Source organism: Spea bombifrons, chromosome 7 (genome assembly GCF_027358695.1).
Source record: "Spea bombifrons isolate aSpeBom1 chromosome 7, aSpeBom1.2.pri, whole genome shotgun sequence".
Classification (NCBI taxonomy): domain Eukaryota; kingdom Metazoa; phylum Chordata; class Amphibia; order Anura; family Pelobatidae; genus Spea; species Spea bombifrons.
In genome coordinates this window covers 508,806-526,283 of record NC_071093.1, presented here as the reverse complement: position 1 = coordinate 526,283, position 17,478 = coordinate 508,806, and the positions used below count along the sequence as shown (strand labels likewise).

General features: G+C 56.3%; 2 protein-coding genes across 2 annotated transcripts; both read right to left on the bottom strand.

The window, feature by feature from the left end:
* Positions 1-1,818: 1,818 nt before the first annotated feature.
* On the bottom strand, positions 1,819-7,785 carry ZNF148 (zinc finger protein 148). Its single transcript, XM_053471732.1, has 8 exons — positions 7,690-7,785; positions 6,365-6,458; positions 5,768-6,063; positions 5,553-5,678; positions 5,224-5,347; positions 4,541-4,624; positions 4,333-4,451; positions 1,819-3,720 (listed from the first exon to the last, which is right to left on the bottom strand). The coding sequence occupies exons 3-8, from the start codon at positions 6,044-6,046 to the stop codon at positions 2,125-2,127; spliced, it is 2,328 nt and encodes a 775-aa protein (XP_053327707.1). The 5' UTR covers positions 6,047-6,063; positions 6,365-6,458; positions 7,690-7,785; the 3' UTR covers positions 1,819-2,124.
* Positions 7,786-10,208: 2,423 nt separating this feature from the next.
* Positions 10,209-16,565, bottom strand: SNX4 (sorting nexin 4). The gene is made up of 14 exons (XM_053471212.1): positions 16,345-16,565; positions 15,808-15,929; positions 15,430-15,562; positions 14,928-15,077; positions 14,770-14,817; positions 14,486-14,541; positions 13,421-13,493; positions 13,183-13,244; positions 12,891-12,956; positions 12,519-12,608; positions 12,322-12,421; positions 12,013-12,158; positions 11,360-11,474; positions 10,209-10,643 (listed from the first exon to the last, which is right to left on the bottom strand). The coding sequence occupies exons 1-14, from the start codon at positions 16,522-16,524 to the stop codon at positions 10,596-10,598; spliced, it is 1,389 nt and encodes a 462-aa protein (XP_053327187.1). The 5' UTR covers positions 16,525-16,565; the 3' UTR covers positions 10,209-10,595.
* Between the last annotated feature and the right edge of the window lie 913 nt (positions 16,566-17,478).

The window sequence follows — 17,478 nt, the reverse complement described above, 5'->3', positions numbered from 1 at the left end:
AATCTCTGGGTACGGGGGGGGGGTCTGCGTACAAAAATATACTCTACTATAATCTGAGTACAAGGAGTCTGTTAGAGAGCGAATGATGCCCCGCGGGGGAGGGGCGGAAGAGCCCGCGCTGCGCTAATACTACACGCTAACACTGCTAAATGGGGGGTGTGCATGCTGCGGCCCTCGGGGGCCAGGATATAAGTGCCAGCAAATGTTTAAGCCACAAAAATATGAATATTCCAGTTACATGGTGACAGCCCCAGAATCCGCAGCCAATCAGAGAAGGCCTGCAGGATATTATTACGAGGGTAAAAGGGGGGGTTGGGAATCAGGTCGGCGTCACCAAAAAAATACCAAATACCATAAAGACGACCCCCCCCCCCCGGCAAGTCTAAAAACATAAGAAAAAGCGCTCTAAAATCCTCCAGTCTCTGGGGGGGGGGGATTCTCAGGGCTTTTGCCCCAGTCTCGGGGTGAAGGGGCAGGTTTTCTTTTTAACCCCTTTAACGTCAGCGGTGGCAGATCAGAGAATGGGGGGGTGGGTGGGGATTTTAATGCGCGTGAGAGCGCGGGCAGCGCAGGACCGGCAGCCACAGAGATCACCGGGCGCTTCTGCCGCGTATTTATAAACACAAAAGCTACAAAACTACGCAAAATAACAGAAAAGTAATTAAAACCACGGAAATAAGTGCTGTTTGTTCCATTAAGTGCCATCAGAGGACGGCTTCCGTAACCGGCGGCGACACGCGTCGGGGGCCACCGGCACGCGCCGACCCCAAAAACAGCAGCGAAGGGTTCCCAACACGGGTAACACATAAAAGCGGGGGTCACACGGAGCCCCCGTCACGCACCGGGGAGGGTCCGTTCCTCACCTGAAACTAAATACCCTCCCCAGGGTGACTGCGAAAGGGTTAAAAGTGCTAAAACCCGGACTTTATTCCGGCAGAAATCAGATTTTGCCGGTTGGGGGACATTCGGGAGACGCGGGGTAAGGAAGACCCCCAGAGACCCCCCAAATCATCAAAGTCTGACTGATACATTTCTGATTAACCCTTTCATTCTCTTTGAACTCCACACCCTTAGAATATGCCACATACTGAAGGCACCACGGGGGAAAAGTCAATGCGGGGGCCGCAGGGGCCGCCAAACTCACGATATGTCACCAAACCGTCGTAATGACGAACCCTCGGCTCCTGAACACGACAATCACACAGAAACATATATGTGCGTGTAAAGATATGTGCTACATAATCACACGTATCCGCTTACCGAAGCCCCGACCTGCGCGTGCATTGGGAGCCTAGAGCGCGCGGTATTCCGGGGCATGGGACACACATGTGCTACGACACACGCATGTGCTACGACACGGCAAAAGCAACCAGACCTCCTCAGGCGCGCGGATTACAAGTGCCGAATGTCTTTTGAGTGTCGGCAAAGAAAGGGTTAAAGCTGGACAGCCTGTATTCTGCAAAGGGGATCTATTTAACACTTTAAATGCCAGCAGCTGCCACGAGTAAATGATATGAAGCACAGAGCTCCCCTCACTCCCGCTGCTCCCAACAGATTCCCTCTAAAGTGCCTTTAAATGGTTTTTTATACTTTTTCATAATAAAAAAAACGCTGCCCCCCCCCGGCACACGGGCAATCAGTTTCCCGGACATGCGCAGGATTAGAGGCTGCCGTCTTTGGAGGGTCAGGGAGATGAACATCAGAACCATGAAACAAACCGACGTTTCAGCAGCGGCCCCGGGCCGGACCCCCGGGGGCCGCCGATATGCCAGCCGCACGCTCCCGCTCATCTCCCATGCTCCTCCTGGACGCTCCTCCCGTGCAGACAGACCCCGGGGCACCAATGGCCCGGCTCGGGGTAAGAAGGTGCTTAGATTGGGATTTGGGTCCTGGTGCCGCGGAGTTACCTGCCGGCCATACAATGACTACCAGCGGGTAACTGGGACGGCCCACGAGGACCGAGGACCTGGAAGAAGATCAATAAGTGCTACAAAAACTAGATTCCAACTACAGGATCATGGCCGCCGGCCGCTTCGTCTGCCTGGGAGAGGGGCTCGCAGCGCGGTGATATGTTTAGCAATCCCCCCCGTGGCAAAAATAAGAAAAGGTTTTCTGTTTTGGGTGCTAGCCGAAGGTTTGGCTCGTAGCTGCGTCAGGGCCAGAAGCCAGCGGGGTTCGGCTCTCATTTACATTCACCAAGGGGAACTCGGGAAAGTCGGCACTAGTGGCCGGCTGCCGCAGGTTCACCTGTCCGTTCGCCGCGCTGAACTGAGGGGAGATGCCGGCGCGGCCGCCGTGGTACTGAGCCCGATACGGCTGCTCGAAGGCATTCAGCTGGTACACCTGATGAACGGGCTGCGATTCCGCCTTCTTCTGACCCGTCACTTGCTCCAGAAAGTCCTGCGCTGCCGAGGAAGGGGAGCCGGACGCGTGGCCCCCATCATCCGCCCCGAAGCCGAAGGCGTGCGGGGTGTCCGTCACGATCAGCCCAAAGTGAGATTTGTCCGGGGTCACCCTCAGCGGGGCGGCCAGGCCGGTCCGGAAGCCGCTAATGGGCAACGTGGCGTAAACCTGTTTATCCAGCGAAGGGAACGCGGCCGGGGGGGAGAGAGCCTGGCTGTCGGTGACAAAATTAAGGCTCGTATTGTTTAAAAACACGTCGTTTTGGCTCGTTCGGTCCAAAGCCTGCTGGAGGAACTTTGAATACTCCTGCAGCATGCTGGCCTTGTCCGAAGACGGGACGTGAGCCGCGGGCCCCAGGCCGTCCGCTTGGCTGCTCTCCCCCACCTCGGAGGAGTTGATGGAAATGCTGGACGTCACCTCGGTCTCCCCCACGCTGAAGGAGATCTCGTGCTGCCCGTTGGCTTTGTGGGAATAGTGATCGAGAAGCGTCTGCAGGACCTCGTCCGGGATGACATTTTTATCGTGGTTGGTTTTTATATCCACGCTGAGCGCTTGGGCATCCATCAGGGCCACGGAGCCGCTCTCGTCCATGACGCTGGCCACGGCCGCCTGTGTGGCGGATGGCTGCGAGGCCATGGTCCCCACGTTCAGAGCGTATTCCCTGCTGCTGGTGGCCGCCTGCAGGTACCTCTTCTTCTTGGAGAACTGCATGGCCTCTCCGTAGCCGACGCTGCTGCTGGACGGCTTGCTGCCCCCGTCCTGCGCGGGGTCTCCGTGGTCGAGATCCGAATTGCTCCCGGAGTCCAGCAGCGCCTGCTTGTCCACCAATTCGAAGGCGTACTTGGCCACTTTGCCGTCATCGAAGGTCGCGAGCGGAGAGAGCGCCGGACTCCCCGTCCCCGGCTTGGAGCTCTTTTTGCAGCTCACTTTCTTGAGCAGAAGTTTTGGGGGGGTGACGTCTCCAGACACGGCCCCCTGCAAGGTCAGGCTGCCCACGGAGGAGTGCGGCATCTCCACGGCATACTCCGCCACCACGTACTCGTCCTTCACCTTCGTGCCGTCGGGGAACAGGGCGAGGAAGTCATTCTTCTCCTCCTTCGGCTCCTCTTTATCCGGAGATCTCTCCTTCTCGCCCACAAACTTCATCCTGTCCGCCTTGACTTTCTTTTTGGCCGCCGTCCCGTCGTTGGGGGGGAAGCCGCCGTCGGCGTCCGCGGGAAGCAGCCCCGCTTTGTTGGCGCATTTCCCCGGCCTCCGCTCTCGGTTCTCGTGGCACATGCGCTTGTGCTTAAGAACTCGATCCGTCCGAGAGAAATACTGCAAAGAGACGCAGAGATAAGGAGAGTGCGGCCGACCCTCTCCACCCCCCCCAACTACTCCCGGTGTCAGTATACTCTCCCTGCAGGCAGTACTCGCTCTGGTGTTAGTATACTCTCCCTGCAGGCAGTACTCGCTCTGGTGTTAGTATACTCTCCCTGCAGGCAGTACTCGCTCTGGTGTTAGTATACTCTCCCTGCAGGCAGTACTCGCGCTGGTGTTAGTATACTCTCCCTGCAGGCAGTACTCGCGCTGGTGTTAGTATACTCTCCCTGCAGGCAGTACTCGCGCTGGAGTTAGTATACTCTCCCTGCAGGCAGTACTCGCTCTGGTGTTAGTATACTCTCCCTGCAGGCAGTACTCGCGCTGGTGTTAGTATACTCTCCCTGTAGGCAGTACTCGCGCTGGTGTTAGTATACTCTCCCTGCAGGCAGTACTCGCTCTGGTGTTAGTATACTCACCTGCAGGCAGTACTCGCTCTGGTGTCAGTATACTCTCCCTGCAGGCAGTACTCGCTCTGGTGTTAGTATACTCTCCCTGCAGGCAGTACTCGCGCTGGTGTTAGTATACTCTCCCTGCAGGCAGTACTCGCTCTGGTGTTAGTATACTCACCTGCAGGCAGTACTCGCACTGGTAGGGTTTCTCCCCGCTGTGCGTCCGCTTGTGTCTCTCCATGTGGTATTTCTGAATGAAGCGCATCCCGCACTCATCGCAGTGAAACGGTTTCTCGCCTGTAAGAAGAGGGTTCGGGGTTAATGCGCCCCGGGAAATACTCGGGACCCCCGCCCCCCCCGCGCAGGGTCCGGGACGCGCTCCTTACCCGAGTGGATCTTTTGGTGTCGCTGCAGCAGGTACTTCTGGATGAATCTCATCTCACACTGATCGCACTGAAACGGCTTCTCGCCTGAAACGATACAAATCCCGTGAGACCCCATACAGGGCGGAAGCCCCCGATCCGTCCTCCTGACCCCACCGAGCTCAAAAAACACGCTTTACGGAACCGGAACCGACGAACCGGGTCCAGCCTGCAGGGGGAATCATCACAACGAGTCGTATCGGAGCCTTCAGTGCCGCACGTTCTGCTAAATACCGCATCGTGTCCGCGGCGTTCTGATCTCTCTGCTCGAGAACCGAGACCGGATCGGCGTCAGAAATTAACCATTTCTCTCCCACCGCCAGAAGTAACTGAATCGCTAAGGGTCCCGGAGCCGCCAAGTGGGAGAACTGCCCCCCCTGTCATTAAATACCCAAATCCTGATGGCCAGGAGAGAGAATGTGGCTCTAAAATCAACCCCCCCCCCGTCTACCAACGCCGTGGCCTCTCGGTACTCGCATTCCAGGACTGCGGCGGCTCCATTAATCGCATTAAATAGTGGATGCAGCTCTCGCATGCGCGACCCAGAAGCAGCTAATAATCCACTGAGCAGCGAAGCGGGGACCGGATGCCACTGACTGTCCGGGGGGAAAAGCGTGCGCAGCGAGCGTGCGCCGCCCGCGTGTTACCTGTGTGGATGAAGACGTGTCTCTGCAGGTGGTAGTTGGTTCTGAAGGCGGCGTTGCAGTGCTCGCAGACGTGGCATTTGGAGATTTTTAGCCCCAGTGAGCCGTCCTCGTTAATCGTAAGGATCTAAAAATACATTTCAGGGAGTTTAATTCATTCACAAAACACAAATCGCATCATGAGAATCTATAAAGCCCCCCATGTCCCGGGGCGGACGGGCGACGTCATCGCGTGACATCATCGGGTGACACTTATACCGTATATACAGAGTTACAGAGAGAGGTGCTGTGTTTACTCCGCGCGTTACGGTAAAGGGGTAAACGTTCCGTGCCTTGGCCGGAGATCGCTGCTTCCGCTTCTTCTTCTTCTGTAGATCCACCGGCTCCAGGAGCTGCAGCTTCTCCCCCAGCCGAGGATCCGCCTCCTCTGCGAACTTCATTTCTTGTTTAACGTGAACCTGCGGGGGCATCAGACACGGTTCTTGGGGCTGATGGGGCTACGAGGGGCTCGAGTGGGGTATATATATATATAAAGACCGTCACTGACCGTGTACTGTGGCCCCTGGGGCAGCAGCCGCTCCGGGGCATCCACCTCCTCCTCATCATTTTTGACCGTCTCCTCCTGCACCATGAGCTCATCCTGTGACATCAGCTCTTCGCGGCCCTGTAACCCCTCCTGTCCAGCCAAGATACCCCCGTGGGGTACAGCCCTCTCCACCAGGCCTGCGTCCGACTCCCCCAAGCCGGATGGGCCCCTGGGGGCCGGCATTTCCCCCGCAGGGCTGCATTTCAGGAAGATGCTCTGTAGTTTCTCTTCGGCATTCATGCTGCTTTACCAGAAACCTGCCAGGAAAAGGGGCAAATACTCAAAATACAAGGAGGGGCAACCGCCGCTCCCCACAGCGATGCGTAAAACGGGGGTCCCGGGCGACTCTCACCAACACCCCGCACACAAAGCGGCTAAAAACCTTCATACAAACGCCGCATAATAAAGAGCCGCGCATGCTGATAGAGGCAGCCCCGCCATCGCTTCTCCCTCCCCACTCCTCCACGGGGTACGGGCTGGGGGGGGCTCAGGGGCTGGGGGGGGCCCAGTAAAAGGTTTTTATAACACGGTTCACGCCCCGCGCTGGGATTTACCCACCATTCCTACCCCAGCGTGTGCGTAACGCCGTTACCGGGCCGCGCAGAACATGGCCGGATCCCTCCTGGCTTCTTGGCATTGATTCAAAGCGAGTCTGTAACGTAAAAGAGCGTCAGCCTCGAGCCGAGAACGCCGGACCACCCAAGGGCCCCAAATCACACCCCCTGCCCCTCGTGTATTACCCCGGGGTCTCCCTGTACGAGGGGGGGGGGGGCTCTGTGTGTATTACCCCGGAGTCTCCCTGTATGGGGGGGCTCTGTGTGTATTACCCTGGGGTCTCCCTGTACGGGGGGGGGCTCTGTGTGTATTACCCCGGAGTCTCCCTGTATGGGGGGGCTCTGTGTGTATTACCCTGGGGTCTCCCTGTACGGGGGGGGCTCTGTGTGTATTACCCCGGGGTCTCCCTGTACGGGGGGGGCTCCGTGTGTATTACCCCGGGGTCTCCTTGTATGGGGGGGGGGGCTCTGTGTGTATTACCCCGGGGTCTCCCTGTACGGGGGGGGGCTCTGTGTGTATTACCCCGGGGTCTCCCTGTATGGGGGGGGCTCTGTGTGTATTACCCCGGGGTCTCCCTGTACGGGGGGGGGGCTCTGTGTGTATTACCCCGGGGTCTCCCTGTACGGGGGGGGCTCTGTGTGTATTACCCCGGGGTCTCCCTGTACGGGGGGGGCTCTGTGTGTATTACCCCGGGGTCTCCCTGTACGGGGGGGGGTTCTCTGTGTGGCTGCTGTATGTGGGGAATGTTATTAGGAAGTCCCTGTGTGGACCCCGAGATATGTGGCCCCTGTTTTGGGCGTCCTGCGGGTCTCTGTGTGGCCCCTGTTTTGGGCGTCCTGCGGGTCTCTGTGTGGCCCCTGTTTTGGGCGTCCTGCGGGTCTCTGTGTGGCCCCTGTTTTGGGCGTCCTGTGGGTCTCTGTGTGGCCCCTGTTTTGGGCGTCCTGCGGGTCTCTGTGTGGCCCCTGTTTTGGGCGTCCTGCGGGTCTCTGTGTGGCCCCTGTTTTGGGCGTCCTGCGGGTCTCTGTGTGGCCCCTGTTTTGGGCGTCCTGCGGGTCTCTGTGTGGCCCCCGTACTGCAGGGTGTACTTTGTGGTCCTTGTATTTTGGGGTCTCCGTGTGACCTAAGCGGGAGGGGGGGTATGTACTGTTTTGTGGGGGTGCGTATGTACCGGGGGTCCCCGTGTGGCCCCTGGGTTTGTGGGCGGCACGACGTGGGGGGCAGGGTGGCTGCCGGCTGAGGCCTACTCTTTCCCCGGATATCCCGGTGTTTCCCAGAGTCTCGGCCGGTGCAGCTCCTCCCCTCCCTGGCAGCCGGTCCCGGCCTCTCACCGCATTCCCGCCGGGGATCCCGGGCCGGTCCAGCCGGTGTCAGTGGCGGCCTCTTCCTCCGCGACCGGAACCGGAACCGGAGGCAGGGCGGCCCCGTGCGGGGAATGATGGGAAGAAGGGGGGGGTCAACAACAGAAAACATACAGTAGAGAAGAGAGTAACAGGACGGGCCAGCTGAAGAAGCCCCCGGGGGCAACAAAACTCAGACCGCAGGCTGTTCGGGGAAAGGTTTCTGTCACCCGCCGTTACTTTTCATACAGCAGAGAAAACCCGTTTCTACCCATTCTTATCGCCCCCCCCTCTCTCTATATATATAAATAAACTCATATATTTGATGTATTTATCGTTGTGACGTCTCCTCTCACCGTCCTGTCACCAGGGGCAACGGTGCCACCACGTCGTACGCCGTCCCGGACGCTCAGGTTCTGTCAGGATACCGCGGAGAACCCGTCTGCCAAAAAATGGCTCCAACCTGGAAACGCAAACTCGACTCATCACTGAACCCCAAAGAAACAGGACGGCCATCTCGGCTGGCAGACGCAACCATGTACTTACAACTCAACCCAACAGTAAGTCTTCCGGGGACCGCAGCTCCGATCCGTCTCCGCCAAGGACTGTCATCGGTTACGTTTCCTCGATACTCAAACTCATTGAACGGACGCCGTGCTGAGGCCGGCACTCAGACGCTCTGCAGGACTCCCGCTCTCCAGCTTCGTAGCCCTTGGCCCCCTGCACCAGTGCTTGGGACCCCCGAAGACCGACAGGCCGAGGGCTGCACCCCTCACCGAGGCGAAGCCGGACGTACAGAGCTCCTCTGTGCCGGGCCCTCCTTTCCTTTCTGTAAGCGAGAAGTATGTCCCATTTACCCGTTGTACAGCGTTGTGGAATATGATGGCGATACATATCGTTACTTTGCGTCGCGAGTGGATGATACGGACGGGATCCGCTGTGGATGAGCAGTGATTGGACGCGAACAGGATGTGGATTTATGTTATTAGAAATACTGCGCTCCTCCACTATTGGCGTCTCTGTAATCGCCACCTGTGTCAAGGATCTAGAACCCTGCTCAAAGGTCAAAAGGTCACTGGCCCCGTGAACCCCCCAAAGTGATAACCCAATTCTGGGAATAATGGCGGCTGCTGCTGACTCGAGGCCTCAGATGTCACGTGTTTTAATTAAACGCAGCGGAGCCATCACAGCCCCTGCCGCCTCCGCCATCACACCAGCCCCTGCCGCCTCCGCCATCACACCAGCCCCTGCCGCCACCGCCATCACACCAGCCCCTGCCGCCACCGCCATCACACCAGCCCCTGCCGCCACCGCCATCACACCAGCCCCTGCCGCCTCCGCCATCACACCAGCCCCTGCCGCCACCGCCATCACACCAGCCCCTGCCGCCTCCGCCATCACACCAGCCCCTGCCGCCACCGCCATCACACCAGCCCCTGCCGCCACCACACCAGCCCCTGCCGCCGCCGCCATCACACCAGCCCCTGCCGCCACCACACCAGCCCCTGCCGCCACCGCCATCACACCAGCCCCTGCCGCCACATCTCCAAACCCTGCCAGATAGGTTTTGTAACACAGATGTATGTATATATACACACACATACATATATTATATATGCACACACACACACATACATATATTATATATGCACACACACACATATATATCATATATTACACACATTTATTAGAAAGTATTCCGGGGGCCGGGACCAAATGCGAACATCTGTAAAAAGGAGTAAACAGCCGGATGCCCTGGCACTGACAGGCATGTTCGGCAACGCAGGGTTAATAAAACAACATAACAGCGGCAAAAACGTATAAAGGATCATTTTAATTCTGCTTATTTGGCACAAGGAATACAATAAATCGTCTCGTCCGCTCGAAAGGGATTAGCGAACGAGAACAAAAAGAGAAAATTACAGAGAAAGGGGAAAAAATCTCACTAAGACGCGCGTCAGAAGCAGCGAGGAAAGCGGCCGCGAGTCAGGGGAAGGCACGGCACTTTCTGCGCTGGAATGTAGGACCCGGATACACGGGATACCCTCACAGACGTGGGTTTGCTCTCTACCCTAGGGGGCAGCAGGGGCCGGACCCCAAAATTATCACCAAGTGCAAACATCGCAGGAACATCAGGCCACGGACCGCGCTACCGGCAGATGGAAGAGCTCCGGGTCGACGGCCTCGTCAAAAACAAATCGGGGAAATTCATGCTCTTTAGAACATTCTCCTGATTCACCGAAACAGAAAACTTCTCTTTCTTGGATAATTTCTGCATAGAATTTGAACGATTTCATTCTCTGAATTGATTTCACTTGGTGGAAGCTCCAAAAGGACCCAGTATTGGTGCATTTCCCGCAGCAGGAGGGTCATTTTCAGAAGCTTGTCTGAAGGAGTTGGCACATTGGCGGCTCTCTACGGGGCATTAGCGGCTAGAAGCCCCCCCCGGGGAAAATCTAGAGACCGTTTCTCAATATTCTGCATTTCAAAAAATCTGTTTAAAAGAAAAATATATTCTTTTTTCAAAACTTCTTCACTGGCGAAGCTGAAACGCGCAGCCGGGACACCGAGCCGGAGCTTTAATGCATTCCGGACAGTTTGTGACAGAGGGATTAATCAGGAGACTCGCCGTCGGGGAACGGACGCAGCTCCTGGAATTTCCTGATTAACGTGCATTTCGTGTGAAGATTTCACGCAGCGGAGGGAGATTCCGTGGAGCGAAAGTCGCATTAAGGAAAAGCTCACGCGATAGAATGAAAGCTGCGACCGCAGGATGCGTCCGGTACGTTCGGGGCGAGATCACCCGGCCGGGTCTGACTGTCCCGCAGCACCGAGTATCACCGCAGACGCACTCGCGCTTCTCCCACGCGGCACGATGCGGGGCGACCGTCCTCCGATCACATCTTGCTGAAGCATTCCTTCGCATTTGTCCAGACCTGGATGCCCTGTACACACATATACAACATGTTATTATACACACACACACACACACACACACATACAACATGTTATTATACACACATATACAACATGTTATTATACACACATATATACACACACACACACACACACACACACACATATACAACATGTTATTATACACACATATATACATACACACGCACATATATACAACATGTTATTATACACACACACACACACAACATGTTATTATACACACATATATACACACACACACATATACAACATGTTATTATACACACATATATACACACACACACACACACACACACACACACACACATACAACATGTTATTATACACACATATATACATACACACGCACATATATACATGTTATTATACACACACACACACACATACAACATGTTATTATACACACATATATACACACACACACATATACAACATGTTATTATACACACACACATATACAACATGTTATTATACACACATATATACACACACACACACACACACATATACAACATGTTATTATACACACATATATACATACACACGCACATATATACAACATGTTATACGCACACAGCATGTAATTATTACACACATCGCACGCTCTCACCCCATGCGCCCGCGGCTCGCACCCTCTCACCCCATGCGCCCGCGGCTCGCACCCTCTCACCCCATGCGCCCGCGGCTCGCACGCGTGTAATACCTTCTTGCACATGCTGATTTGCATCACGGCGTAGCTGATCAGAGCTTCTTTAAGGTCCCGATTCTTCTGCTCCTTGAATCGCTCGATCTCCAGCCACGAGTTCTTCACAAACTCTCTGAACACAAAATTATTTTGGTCTGTTTGCTGCTTACAGAACCGCTTGTGGATCGAACCGGCCCCGCCGGACACTCAAACGTTCTGCTTAATGATCTGTGCCACCTGTGTCGCCCCCCCATACCTGTCCCTGCAAATCCTGGGCCAATTCATGCAATTTCAGCACAAACAGACCTTGTAATCATTTCTGCGCAGGTTAATGTGTTGGGGGGGCAACCTGGGAGTTTACCTGCCATCCATGTTCTGCACCTTTAGCTGCAGGTAAAGGGTTAACGGGGGGGGGTAGACTAGCCGGGGGTTTACCTGCCCTCCACGTTCCGCGCCTTTAGCTGCAGGTAAAGGGTTAACGGGGGGGGGCGAAGGGAGACTAGCTGGGGGTTTACCTGCCCTCCACGTTCCGCGCCTTTAGCTGCAGGTAAAGGGTTAACGGGGGGGCGAGGGGAGACTAGCTGGGGGTTTACCTGCCCTCCACGTTCCGCGCCTTTAGCTGCAGGTAAAGGGTTAACGGGGGGGCGAGGGGAGACTAGCTGGGGGTTTACCTGCCCTCCACGTTCCGCGCCTTTAGCTGCTCCTCTCCCTCCTGTATCTGCTCCTCTAGCAGCTTTATCTTGGCCTCTCGCTGCTCCGGGGTTTCTTGGCCAAACAGTTTGCTGGTCATTCCTTTCAGTGAAAACGTTTTCACCGACTGCAGAGAATAAAAGACGGCTCCGGTCAGCGGAGATTCGGCCCCCGCGCCCCCCACCCAAACAGAACCTGCCACTCAAACCCGTCCCGCGAGGCGGTAAAATCAGGGTTAGAAGCGATAGCGGGTACCAGACTCACGGGGGGCGATCGTCCGTCTCACGTACCCCAGTAGCCAGCTCTTCGCTCTGCTGTTTTTTGGAAGCGAGATCCAGAGCCGCCGTTTCCAGGTCGTACTGAAGGAGTTCGTGCTTCCGGCACACGGCCCTGAAACATTAAAGACGCGAAGTTACCCACCGGCGGGACACACGGACCACCCACAGCAAACCCGGGAGACCCCACGATCTTAAAGCCGATTTGTTACCGTAAGGCCTCAGCGTAGAACAGATATTCCTTAAGCTGGTCGGCGTACTGCTCTTCCTCCTCCAGGATATCGTCGATGGACGCCGCGTACCTGCGCGAGGAGACCGATTACACTCCAAGAAATACATGCGGCCCGCAGGAAGTCGCGCACCACGGGGGCGCCGCGCACCAAGCATGACAGTCCTTGTCTAAAGATATTCACAATAACATTCTGCCACCATCGCGAGTGGCACAGACATAACTTCAGGCTATACAACTTAGTCAGTAAGCCCCTAACCATGAAATCCTAGGCTCGCTTGTGAGCGTGGAGCTGATTGGCTGATCTCCTGGGGCCACTAGGTCAGGTACACGCTGCTTACATATTAATACTCACACATCCATGTGGTGTCCGGCGCTCTGCAGTCCATCCCCCATCTCCTTCTCTATCGCACTCCACTCACTGCAGACAGAGGATTGACAATGATCAGTGAAACCGGCAACCATTTGCCCCCCACATGCAGAGCCCACCACACACACCCTTCCTTCCCAACACGCGACGCGTAGGACAGACAAACCGCGAGAGATTCCTCCACACAACGAACAGAGACCACAACCCGGCCGTCTCACGAGACACGGAGGATCTAAAGCGGGGTCTCCACCGGTGAATAAATCGTCGCCCCACTAACCTGAACACTCGGCCGTAATTTCCATGAACTTTGTAGACTCCGTACAGCCGATCGGCAACTCTCTGTGTAGAGAAAACAGAAGCCATTACTGCAGATCCCGGCCGCTTCTCGCATTATTGACGGATACCGAAGACGAACATCTCCTTCCCGTCCCGATTCCGCTACACCGGGTACTTTGTGTGATTTCAGAGCAGATCCCCAACACGGTAACCGGCGAGATAATTCTGCGGATACTCACAGCTCGGACCCGCAGGAGGTGGGAGATGACAGACTGCAGCTCATCGCTGTAATGCTTCAGCTCACTAAATCTCCTGGAAAGAGAAGGCAATCAGCATCGAGCGAGAGGTGTATCGGCCCCAACGGACACAAGGCCAACACGCTCCCAAGTCAGAAGTGCATCGGCCCCAACGGACACACGGCCAACACATTCCCGAGTCAGAAGTGCATCGGCCCCAACGGACACAGGGCCAACACGCTCCCGTGTCAGAGGTGTGTCGGCCCCAACGGACACAGGGCCAACACGCTCCCGAGTCAGAAGTGCATCGGCCCCAACGGACACACGGCCAAAACGTTCCCGAGTCAGAAGTGCATCGGCCCCAACGGACACACGGCCAAAACGTTCCCGAGTCAGAGGTGTATCGGCCCCAACGGACACACGGCCAACACGCTCCCGAGTCAGAAGTGCATCGGCCCCAACGGACACACAGCCAACACGCTCCCGAGTCAGAAGTGCATCGGCCCCAACGGACACACGGCCAACACGCTCCCGAGTCAGAGGTGTATCGGCCCCAACGGACACACGGCCAACACGCTGCCGAGTCAGAAGTGCATCGGCCCCAACGGACACACGGCCAACACGCTCCCGAGTCAGAAGTGCATCGGCCCCAACGGACACACGGCCAACACGCTGCCGAGTCAGAAGTGCATCGGCCCCAACGGACACACGGCCAACACGCTCCCGAGTCAGAGGTGTATCGGCCCCAACGGACACACGTATAGCTCACCAGGAAATCTCATTAGAAAGCGGCTGAGATAACGGCGTCTGTACAGAACGAACGCCCCTCAAACGCTTCTAAAATATTATACTTCCAACCATTCTATTCAACAGAAAACCACGTCACCCCGAGCCACGTCACCCCGAGCCACGTCACCCCGAGCCACGTCACCGCGAGCCTGCGCAGCCGCATCACCCATCAAACGCACAGCGGATCTCCGGGAATCACAAACCGTCCCTTATAAATGGAGCAACGCATCCCCCCCCAGAGACATGGCGACGAAACCAAAAACCGCCAGATTTACTCACCTGTCTGGGTTCTTAACACGAAAAGTTGCATTTAGTGCCTTTAACCTGGAGTCCGACTGCAGGGGAGGAAAAAATGGAGGTTGACGTGAAATGTTCCTTCAAACTTGAACTGCCCGACACCCCCAACAGGACTGCTTTCTGCCCCAATCGGCAAAGACGCGGGTGGGTAAATTACATAACAGGGCAGCCGGGGGCACAGACGGCAGCCGGGGGCACAGACGGCAGCCGGGGGCACAGACGGCAGCCGGGGGCACAGACGGCACCCGGGGGCACAGACTGCTCACCTTAACCTGCAGCGCTGCCTCGTTCACAGCCTCCTTCCAGCCGCTCTCCTGGGGAAACAAAACAACTCAAAGAAAGTGCCGGAGGAGTCGGACATCGGCGTTGGGATCCAGGGTCGTTCCGGAGACTGAATCCGGAACCGGCTGGTTTGAGAACGTACCTGCGCAAGGAAGGCGCTGAAGATTTTGTCGTGGCAGAGAACCGGATGAGAAGCGACGCGGAGCAGGAAGTTTTCCAAACCGATCCTTCGTCTCTCCACAAAGTCGGGATCCATGTTGTCGGCCGACAGCTTGTGCCAAACAAACTCTGCCTGTGCAAAGAACACAAAAGGTGTTACTCGGGGCATTTGGCAAAGACCAGCCTCGGGTGATCTACCCCAGGGCTTCCAGAACAGACCCCGTGCGGAGCGGGGGGACGTCGTCAGCTACCCAATACACCCACAAAGCTACCGACTGTCCCGATTCCGAGCGATTTTACTCGCGTCTCACCGCCTTCATACCAGCGACTGATAATAAATGCATGGGGGGGGATTGGCGCTGGGGAGTAAGAAGTATTTTAAAAGCCCTCTCTCTGTCGGCACGGATGAATTCGGCATGAGGGTGCCCCGTTAACGAGCTGTTACCCTGGTGACCGTTAAGCGTTTGTAATAAATAAGCGGATACCCGTTTCTCTGGGAGCGGAGGAACGACCACAAACGGGTAACCGGCGGACAGGTGGTTCCGGAGTAACTCAAACTCGCTGTAACGCCTCCACAGACTGTCCAACGGGGAACTCTGCGCCTCGGACTCCAAAGACCTAAAACACATTTAAACGGCAACATCGTCTCCGGAGCTTCAGGTTCCCCCGGTCTCTGTCGGGTTCCTCAGTGTTTGCCCCCATCGCCCGGTCTCTGTCGGGATCCCCCGTGTTGGCCCCCCCCATTGCCCGGTCTCTGTCCGGTTCCCCCGTGTTTGCCCCCCCCCGTTACACGCCGGTCTCTGTCGGGTTCCCCCGTGTTTGCCCCCCCGTTACCTGGTCTCTGTCGGGGGGCCCCCCGTTACCTGGTCTCTATCAGGTACGCCGTGTACGTTTCCTGCATGTTCACTGCATTTTTTCCAGTCCGTTTCTCGGCTTCGGAGACGCTGATTTCGAGTTTCTTCAGTAAACCGCCGTCCTCCGCCATCTGCACAGAAAGAGGGAGCAGCCGATATACACAACTCTCATCACTGACAGCCAGAGCGCCCCCCTCCCAGAATGTCTCGGACCTCAGATCCTGCCCTATTGCCCCCGCAGCCCCTCCTCACCCCAAGTGAACTTTGATCATTTCCACCAACACAGAAAACCAAAACAAAGTCAGCCCCGTCCGGCCTCAGCCTCCGACCCTCCAGTGACATTCCGGCCGCCTGCTGTAACTTTTCCTCTGCTTTGGAATAAATTCTCTCCCGTCCCCCAAGCGGGGCACACTGAGGCCCCTCACCCTCTACCGATAACGCTTATCCGGTTATCACAGCTTTTTTCTTCCTCCCTTAATTGCTTTCCCGTGATTTACGGTTATAATCAGCGCTGCGGTGCATATCAGTGCTGAGCATCCCCCTCACCGTTGGGCCGCAGTCTCCACAGCTCTCTGTCCCAAAACTGCTGGGCTCCAATAACCGGGAAACCTCCTCCGCGAGGATATCATCTGCTTCTGGGTTACTCTGCTCCGTTATGCCACCCGCTTCCGGTCCATAGTTCGGTGTCAAATCCGATTCCGGTCCGAGGCTGCTGGCGGACTCCATGGCGACCGGGCAGAAAGTAAGAATGCGCAGGCGCGGGGATACGGCGACCACGCCCTCAGTGGGCATTGATTAGGAGGGGGGATGACTCCATCTTCTGCAAGGCGGTGATTTCTAGGTAGCCCCTCCTCCGCTGGGCGGTGATTGGGGGGCCGCACCCCCTCTTGCGTAGTTATATCGACCTGTTCTGTCATTGTGTTTTGAAGTTACCACGTGTGTCCCCCCTCCAACCGCTGCTCTGCCCCCCCATTACCCTGTGTCACCCCTCCACAAACACGCTCCCCCCTCTCCACAACCGCCACTCTGCCCCGTTACCCCGCGTCACACTCTTCTTCACAACCCCCGTAATCCCGCATCACTTACATTCTTCTCTTAAAATCATGTTGGAGGTAGCCGAGAACCACACTGCCCAGCGCCCTATACACTGCCCCCAGTACCAAGGGGCAAACGCATGCAAGGGGATTCTGCGTGATACCCCCCCCATCATATACATTAAAGTCGCAGCCGTGGTGGATCTGGATGATTCTCCAGGCTACGTGATCGTTGTCAGATCACGTGAAACACGCGTGCAGCAGACGGTGACAGACCACGCGGTGTCTTTATTTATGACAATGAGAGGACAGCGGATACAGATCCAACATCAAACACACCGATTGGAAGACAACATTCAGAAGAGAGATTAAGGCACCGCTCCGCGGGGAGCGATCGTACGGGGAGCGTCCAGCAATCATTTTATAAAAGAAATTTCTACCTGAATCAGATATTGTGACATCATACGGTGACATCATACGGCGTCATAAGCCCCACAAATTGCCAGCTTTTCCCATGTGCTTTTATTGGCAGAGATGTCACTTTCTGCTCACGATGAGGTCAGTTGGAAGTTACCGATCGTCCCGATAAGAAGCCGGCAGGGTAACGGCTGAGACGCCGCTGGCAAAGCGCCCCCCTCCGGCACAC

Excerpts from the sequence above, each read along its gene's own strand:
- SNX4 (XM_053471212.1), bottom strand. The coding sequence starts at position 16,524 with ATGGAGTCCGCCAGCAGCCTCGGACCGGAATCGGATTTGACACCGAAC. Across the intron at positions 14,542-14,769 it reads AGGCAGCGCTGCAGGTTAAG|TCGGACTCCAGGTTAAAGGC; the intron begins GTGAGCAGTCTG and ends CCTCCCCTGCAG. Across the intron at positions 12,609-12,890 it reads GCCGGACACCACATGGATGT|GTACGCGGCGTCCATCGACG; the intron begins GTGAGTATTAAT and ends CTCCTCGCGCAG.
- ZNF148 (XM_053471732.1), bottom strand. The coding sequence starts at position 6,046 with ATGAATGCCGAAGAGAAACTACAGAGCATCTTCCTGAAATGCAGCCCT. Across the intron at positions 4,625-5,223 it reads ACACGTCTTCATCCACACAG|GCGAGAAGCCGTTTCAGTGC; the intron begins GTAACACGCGGG and ends GTATCGTTTCAG. Across the intron at positions 4,452-4,540 it reads ACACCAAAAGATCCACTCGG|GCGAGAAACCGTTTCACTGC; the intron begins GTAAGGAGCGCG and ends CTCTTCTTACAG.